Source organism: Austrofundulus limnaeus, unplaced genomic scaffold (assembly GCF_001266775.1).
Source record: "Austrofundulus limnaeus strain Quisiro unplaced genomic scaffold, Austrofundulus_limnaeus-1.0 Scaffold88, whole genome shotgun sequence".
In the NCBI taxonomy this organism is placed as follows: Eukaryota; Metazoa; Chordata; class Actinopteri; order Cyprinodontiformes; family Rivulidae; genus Austrofundulus; species Austrofundulus limnaeus.
Window position 1 is genome coordinate 1,350,646 of NW_013952490.1, and position 8,987 is coordinate 1,359,632.

The 8,987-nt window shown below is 37.9% G+C and overlaps 1 protein-coding gene across 1 annotated transcript; it reads left to right on the top strand.

The window, feature by feature from the left end:
- Window positions 1-331: 331 nt before the first annotated feature.
- On the top strand, window positions 332-7,700 carry ube2d4 (ubiquitin conjugating enzyme E2 D4). Its single transcript, XM_014012090.1, has 7 exons — window positions 332-613; window positions 3,502-3,565; window positions 3,733-3,764; window positions 3,850-3,927; window positions 4,056-4,161; window positions 5,184-5,277; window positions 5,396-7,700. The coding sequence occupies exons 1-7, from the start codon at window positions 590-592 to the stop codon at window positions 5,439-5,441; spliced, it is 444 nt and encodes a 147-aa protein (XP_013867544.1). The 5' UTR covers window positions 332-589; the 3' UTR covers window positions 5,442-7,700.
- Window positions 7,701-8,987: the final 1,287 nt, after the last annotated feature.

Genomic DNA, 8,987 nt, shown 5'->3' on the forward strand with positions numbered 1-8,987 from the left:
CCTATACCACAGGGAATAGAAAAAACTAAAACATAAAAAACACGCATCTTCTGGACCAGGTCTCCCTTGAAAGAGAGATGTGATCTCAATGGGATTTGCTGAATAAAGGTAATAATAGAGGGGGGGAAGGGTTTATGAGTTTTACCATAAGCCGGCCAGGGGTTACAAGTTAAAATTAGCTGTATGATCAAATCTGGCACTTTGCAAGTGTATTTTTCCCCTTTTATAATAAGATTAACAATTAAAAACTGAGAAACAAACCATTTGGAACTTCAGAGAGACAAATGTCGCATGGTAACTTGTGAACCAAATCTCGCGATATCTGGCACGAGAGGAGGCGATGAGAGAAAAGAGAGACAGATGCAAAATATATCGGTTGTTTTGTAGCAGACTAAAGAAAGAGCAGCTATTAACTCACGACTGGATTTGTTGTCCGGGAGCCCATACGTCCAAACCTATTTGATGTCAGACGTGATTCCAAAACTATACGTCAAGTGACATTTGGAAAGTACGCGGCCACAGAATCTAAATTGTATGTCTAAGGTGCTAACTGTTAGCTGACAGGCTAGCTAGCATAGCCACTGAAGCAATGGCGTTGAAAAGAATTCAGAAGGTGAGTGTATAATTTAATCAAGTGTCACGTACTTAGTAGTCGATACTTGTGTGTCGTTGTGGCATGATGTTTAAAGATAATGCTACGTGTAGCAATTTCCTAAAGTGGATTTAGCCTTTCCTCTGTGCTTTTTGTGCTTCTTTTTTCTTTTAAGTAATTCAAAGACAAAGAGGCGAGCTGACCATCGGTGGCCGTTTGTACTTTTCTACAATAAACTAATCATTTAGCTAATGCTTTATTTGAAACATCACTTTTTCTTTGCCTGAAATTTTCGATGTTTCTTTTAAGTGTGCTACGCGTCCTGTGTTTTTTTACTGAGGTAAAAGTAATTATTTTTGGCAACGTTAGGCTAGCTTGTAATGCTAGCGGCCCTTGGGTTGACTGGGATGACCAGCCGGCCATCATTACACAGAGTTATGTGTGTAATTTCACTTGTTTTTATTTTGTTTTGTCCCTGACACTGTGGCTGCTGAATGACAGCTGCTTCATGGTGGCCAAAATTGAACCGTAGAGTCAGTGTGGCCTTATATGGCATGGCAAACGGGGCACTGGCACAGGTCATGGTGTGTATTTATATAATGGGCTTCCTTACAGGAGATGTTAAATAACAGGCTTGATTGCTATTAGCGGCTAGCGTTTTGCTGTTTGTGCTCATTGTTTTGTGAGTGTGATGTTAGTGTGAATTGGGTGTTTGGATTTGATGTTAATTTAACAACTTGAAGTTCCATTTTTCTTTTCTTGTTTTTGTGACTTTTTTTATCTCTTTGGTTAAATTTTGTAATCAGGGACCTAAAATGAACTCTTTCCAAAAGTCTCATTTTGCATTAATCTTGTATGAGTTGACTGCAATCACGTGTTATGATTATAACACTAAAAAGACTTGTATACAAATATACTATTGGAAAGACTTATCAAAATAATACCATGGCTCACACTTGAGGCTGAACCCTTCTGGAAGTTCGTGTAACGTTAACCTAAGATGCTGCAACTTATTCCGAACCAAAAATACCTTAAAACTGTTTTATTGTCATTGGTTGTTTTCCACTTTTTGTGCAAACATGATTCAAAGTTTTCATTTAAAATTGTATCTAATTTTGGTTAATTACTTTTTTTACATTATCAGCAAATTAGGTGTATAAATACAAAGCCTACAGCACATGTATTTGATTTTGTTTTTTCTTTTTTTAATGTATGACTAGAAGTAATTGTTTTGTCCCTGGTCCAGTTAGTGTCAGCTGCTGATGCCCTTAACAGTTACTCCTGAAATTTCTTAAAATTCTTTTGACATTTTTTAGTTGTGAAAGGGTGTCTTGATAAAGGTAAGAACTTGAGGAATTCATCTGACACTGTGGTTTTTCAAAAAAAAAAAAAAAAAACCTTGCTGCATCTGGAAATGTCTGGAAACTTTTAAAATTGTAAATGGACTGAACTTATAGAGCGGACCCCAAAGCACTTTACACTTACAGTCACCCATTCACACACTGATGGTGGCAAACTACGGTACATCGTAGCCACAGCTGCCCTGGGGCACACTAACTGAGGTGGGGCTGCCATGCACCGGCGCCACCGGATCCTCTGACCACCATCAGTAGGCAAGGCGTGTGAAGTGTCTTGCCCAAGGAGGACACAACGACTGAGACAGCTGGAACGGGGGATTGAACTGGCAATCTACCGGTTATGGGACAACTCCCCTAACCACTCCACCACAGCCACCCCAACAGACACCGCACAGTTTTTGTCCACCAGTGGAACAAAACCCCTCAACATTCATAACTTTCTATTCTCTAAAGCACATAATTACAAGGTACCCTCTATATGTACCCTTCATAGTACCCTCAAGGTACTATAAAGTAATAAAATTAATGTTACTACTACTAACCTCTGCTTTTGTGACTGTAGAGGAGTCCCACACAAACAGTTTTCAGAGTGTGTGCCGTGCAGCCCCATCAGGACATCATCCTCTTTTTTAAAATATTTTTCTTCTGTTGTCCACAATGATTTAAATGCATGCTTGTTAAATTCCCCGTATTTGAGCGTCACTTGATGTGTTTTATTGTGTGAGATCAATGTAACTTCAAGGCATGGAGCAACCCATGCTTTTAATTACATGATGAGTCACATCAATGTTCTGCAAAGTTTTGGGGAAACATCAGGACACCAAATGTCTGTAGTGAATCCATCTTCACCAGCAAATGTTTTTGTAAGCTCGGGCATACTTGTCACATATGTGGTGTGTGAATTGTACACTATTCTCAGCCATGGGTTGTGCTGGTTGTCCTATCTATAATACTTGTTGCTTTGCTGTTTTGTGTAAACTTGTTTTTTTAGTATGTGTATGAAATACTTTTCAGTATTAAACAGTTCATATTTGTATCTTTTGAATTTGTTGTGTTTTTTCCAAATGTTTAAAAAGTTGATTAATTTAATAGTATTGGTTGTTCTAACAAACTCCTCACAAAATGGTGGAATTGCAAACATCACAAGTTTCTGGCTTCACACACATTTTCACACAGCAGACATGTTTGCACTTTCCTGCTGCAAATCACGCTCCATACTACGCTGTGACACCAATAGAATATAATGAGGAGATCACGCATTTCAGAGTCATTTAGTCAGATGAGACCTCCGTCTGATCCTCAAGATTGCAACACCCTTAAATATCACAGTTCTCCAGTAAAGATATGTCCCTGACCACTAGCATAAAATTAATACTGGACTAAAACAGATTAATGAATTGGTCATTACAGGTTAAACGCAAAACTTTAGAGTTGAGAAAGCTAGTAGCTTTTGACCTCATGATGAAAAAAAATGCTCTGACTTCTATTTTAATTTTAAAACCAATCTGAGGAGCTAAATTTGTCTTATCGTTCTCCTGTATGACCTTCCAGGAACTGTCTGACCTGCAGAGAGACCCTCCTGCCCAGTGCTCTGCTGGACCCGTTGGAGAGGATTGTAAGTTGATGTGTCCCAAAACACTTTTTTTTTCTTAAACCTGTACTATATTTTCACCATTAGATTAATTTGCAATGTTTTTATGGCTGAAATTCACACCTGAAATTAGGGGTCATGTGATTTATTGTTTTTTTCTCATTTTATTTATTTATTTTTTAAACTTTCAGTGTTTCATTGGCAGGCAACAATAATGGGTCCAGTAAGTACCACACTATCCTGACTGTGATTCATGTTTTCTTTATGGGGTTTTAAAGCTGCTGTAATTTGTGTTTTTATTTCAACAGAGTGACAGCCCATATCAGAGTGGAGTGTTTTTCCTCACCATTCATTTTCCAACAGATTATCCCTTCAAACCACCAAAAGTGAGTATGAGTCTATTCCATGTGTCTCTTCTGCATAATCTTCGTGTTTAGCTTGATTTACTTGTAGCAGTTCCAACTGGGTATACTGGACTGTTTTGTAATTTTTGTTGTTTTACATTTTGACCCAGGTTGCATTCACAACAAAAATTTACCACCCAAATATCAACAGCAATGGAAGTATTTGTCTGGACATACTGAGGTCACAGTGGTCACCTGCGCTTACAGTGTCAAAAGGTAAGATTTCATCTGAGATTTCAATGATTATTTGAAATCACACTGTGATTCTGACCATCACAGCTCAATGTAATCAAATCAAATCAAATAAATGAACTAACAATAGTTTTTTTTGCAAATTAATTTTATTGAGTGTTTGCTTTTTTGTTGAACTTTAAAGTTTTAAAAAAATTCTAACAAAACAGTTGTTTTGAGTTTGAATTTCTTACAATCTGCACCTTTAGTCCAGTCTATGTACTGGGAGCAAATGTTTTTTTTTTGTGTGTGTGTGTGTGTGTGCATTAGAATAGTTATATATTAAATACCACGTTCTTCAGCACAGATAAAGAGTTTTAAAAATGACCTCTCTATTCTTAATGAGTATTACAGGAGAGACTGAGTTGAAGGACAAAACACACACTCACTGTATGATGAGTTACTTTCTATTATAACCTCTCACACTGGTGGCAGCTGAGTGTTGGCCAGTGCTCTACATCACCCTGTCCAATAATACATCTTCACACCTTTCTGCTGTCAGGCTGCACTGCTCCTGAGAGAGGGAGTGTATTACATTGTATTATTACTCACTTCTGCGTGGTTATTCCAGCTCGTGTGGCAGCTTCCCTATGTGTTTGTACTGTCTGAATAAATATGTCCTAATATCTGGAGAAGTTAAATTACGTGCTCAAACAGTATTTCATGCTAATGGCTAAATGTTTCTGAAATATTGCTGCAGCATATTTCATACAAATCTGTATTTTTAAAGTTACATTATTGTTTCAAGATTGTTTCAGACTTTCTCTGCTAGTAAAAAAAGACTGAACAAACGTGAATATAAAAGACATATTGCAGTGATTATCATACGAAGTGATGTTTCTGTTCATCTGAGCTAATTCACATGAAAAAGGTAGAATGTGAAAGTTAAAACTGAAGTGTGGCCAGTGACATGTTAATCCAGATAGGTCACAGAGTTTCCCAAGTGTTAAACTGTCTTCTGTTATCTATAAATTTATCTGCTAATGTTGTGCTGTATTTCTTCACAGTATTATTGTCTATCTGCTCTCTTCTTTGTGATCCAAATCCCGATGACCCTCTGGTCCCAGAGATTGCCCATACGTACAAAGCTGACAGAGAAAAGTGAGTGCAAACCACAAATCCATATGTTTACGACGTTATTCAACAGAGCCTGCTGCCATGCTAATGTTGGCTAATGTTAGCAGTGTTCAGCTTGAAACACATGTGCATGTTTTCGCAGGTACAACAAGTTAGCAAGAGAATGGACACAGAAGTATGCAATGTGAGAGCAGCGGGGAAATTAAAATACAAATGAGAACAAAAGAACCACAAAGGATTTGTAACTTGAGGCAAATGAGCGACTGAAGAGAAAACAAACAAAAACAACAACCCACATTATGGAAAGGAGTTGATACAATGAGGTACAGTGCTGCTTGGCTTTCCGTGTGCTGAGCTGCTACCATGTGCTGTCCTTCATGACTTGTATGGATCTACAGAGGAGGACCTGATGGACTTCTTTACACACTCCCATATGGAATACTGGAATTTCTTTACAGTCCCTGATGCCACATCGGACTGTAAACCATTATCCCTGCTTTTGCTGTCATTGTCATTGTTGCTATTCGTACACTTAATTCTTTTTCATTTTCAATGAGTCATGATATTTTGTTGCAAAAATGCTAAACATTTGGTTTAAGAGGACATGATCTCCGTTCATTTTCAGAGGTACTATCTGTGCCCCACTGGATGTTTTATTACTGTACTTCCATGTATTTAGTGGCCTTTCTGTGTTTTGTTTTTAGTTTGTGTGCAATTGTCAGAATGTTCCCTGATGAAAACAAAACGACACAGTGCCATCACCAGCAGAATATCTGTTGGCACTAACTGTCTCTACCCCGAAACAATGTGAAATGCTTTTTTTTTTAAAGGACAGGTCTTTATTATCCACTGTAAATGAAATTCAAGCAGTATTATGACAGTTTGGAGGACACTGGAGAGCTGCTGTTTAGAGCCGGTGGGCTCAGACTCCATTTGGTGAATGTTCATTTCCCGTGTTTTTTTTTTCCTCCCCACACATACTGTCATTGGCCTTTATTAATAATGATCACTCGTGTACACAAAATACTACTGTCATTTATTTGTGTTGTGTAGCTATAAACACAGCTACTCTTTGGCATCAAGTGTAGCTGCTTGCCATCTCAGTACAGTTTCTCAGGTACCCAACCACATTAACAATCCACAGTGAGAAAAACAACCATGCCGTGCATCGTCTGCTCTCAAAATAGTTTTATTTCTGTTCATCGAAAAATAACAGTTTTCTGAAGAGACGAGGTGTTGAGTACATGCTGTGTAAAAGTACTGTTCCTTTTTTTATCTTTAGGTCTTTTCGTTATTTTTACTGAACTCAAGCATTTAAACAAAATCTTTTAAAAGTCATTGTGAGATTTACACGCTGTCATCATCCTGTAGTGAAATGGCTTTTGTCTTCAGGTGTCATCTCTTGTACTGAAAACCAGAACTTGAACAGAACGGACATTTTGCAAAAGCTCGTCATGAGCACGGGGTTATTTAGGTTTCAAAAGCTTGCCGTGGCCATTTAATTTGCTTTACAGAACAAGTGAATTTGTTATGTTCATGTTCCTTGGTGGGTCTGCAAACTAATTTTATTTTGGAATTAACACTTGACAGTAAAACATTTTTTTGTCGGTTTCATCTGTGACTGTGTATTTTTGAAAACTTTAGTTTTAGGCTTTTATTCTCCCCACCTCTTCCATTTGTGTAACAAACATTGAATATGATTGTAAAATTTCCTAATGTCATATATAATATTTTGTTGTGACTACAGGAAAATGTTAGAGGTTCTTTGTGAAACGGTGTCTCGCTGTGCTGATGCTGCCAATATAAAGGGGAAAATCACATAAGGGGAACAAAATTCTAACAGAGGCATTATTAAATTCAATTATCTAAAATTATACTTAGTTTAGCGTGATGGATTTTAGAAACTTTAGCATTAACTTTGATGTTTATCTTTTAGATTATATTACATTTAATCCAGACCTGCGTTCTTTGGTTTCTTCATTGGAAATATTTGCACATCTTCCAACAATGACGCAGCCTCAATCATTTTGAGTGATGCAACAGTGACGTCCCTTGTTCAGTGTGCTCAACAGTTTATTTAGGCAGCTCGGCATGCTTTGCACTCTGGAGAACCTTCTCGCAGCCATTTCCAGATATCAGGGATTTTATCACATTTCATCTGCTTAACCTCAAACTAAAATCCTAGCCTTAACCCTCATTTTGTATGTCATTGAGTGTTACTTCGCTGTCATGACGGTAACCCTTATTTGGGTTATTCACTTTAGTAACGGACACAGAAACCCGCTTGAACGGCACCAATATGTTTGGCTTTGAGGAATGAAGAACCAGCCTTCGTACATCCTAAAAAATAATAATGTAGAGTAAATGTGCTTCATCTGCCATCATGAACCTAAACAAGATAACTTATGACCTTGTTATAACATGAGAATAAAGCTCATCTTGGTTTATTGTTGTGTCTTCTTTTTTCTGTCTTTATGAGGTAATGATGGAAAATCAATGTGAGGAGCAGCAGCTTTTGATTGAGGAATATTTCTTGATTCGGTTCCATTCCCCCGCTTTTCAGTCAGATGTTGAAGTGTCTCTGGGCAAGGCACTGAACCCCCATTGTCTGATGTGTGTCCCATCAGTGTAGGAGTGATTTAAAGCACTGATTAGTCTTGATCTGTCTGGATTAGCTTTGTAGAGACCGTGCTTTGTGAATGGTTAAATGAGGGCACATTGTAATGTGAAGTCCTGGTTGGATAGAAAGGCTGTTGGTTAGCTGGGGCAGCCATCTTAAATTGAATTGACCGTAAAAGTGAACAAGTTGTAGATAACGACTTTCTGAGAGTTTTAGTGAGTTTGTCCAGAGTAGTGGAAGAGCTGGACTTCTATGCAAGGTGTTGCCAGGGCTTTGTCTAGGGTCACATGTAAACAAAGGAAACTTATCCAACCTGAAGCCTAAAGGAACATACCTTCTTATCAACTTTAACCCACACACATTTCTCTATTTGCCTAGCTATCTCAGCCTCTTTCTTACACACACAAACACTGTTATCATTGTAGTCGTCATCAAAATAAAAGGTCCCATTCTTTACATAAACAATGTGACTCACAAGTTGGATGTTCAGCAAGTTCAAGCATATAAGCGATCTGAGCAAAATACACTGGAGCTTTTATTTAACAAAAAATGTACGTTATAAAACATTTGTGTCTTTAATTGAAACAAACACGTGTCAAATTGTGATGTAAAGGTGGAAAATACTCAGGGGCGGGGCCACAGGCCCCAGCTGAAATCTGATTGGCCCGCTGAAGTGCCCCTGTCCTGTCACTCATCTGTCTTTTACCTGGGAGTGATGATGGTGGATGCAGTTCCCTGTTAAACCATTAGTTGTGCTAATGAATCCAGAATGAATCAAGCTTACAGAATTTTCTTCTCTTAAGAAAATTTAAACAATCCTGCAAAAAGAAGTCTTTCAACTGACAAATGATGGCTGGATTTTCTCCCATGTTTTGTGTTTCAGAGTATTTTATCTATATACAGTAAAATGTATCAAAAAGAAAAAAATTGTATAGGTCTTCTGGACGGGTTCTTCTCTAATGAAACGTTTCGTCTCTCCTCCAAGAGACTTCTTCAATCTGAGAGTTTCAGGCAAAATTCAGGCTTTTAAGTCCTGCCTCCATGTGACTGATACTCACATCACATGGCTATCGTTGACACCTAATTAACACTTATTGTTAACAGGGGGTGGAGT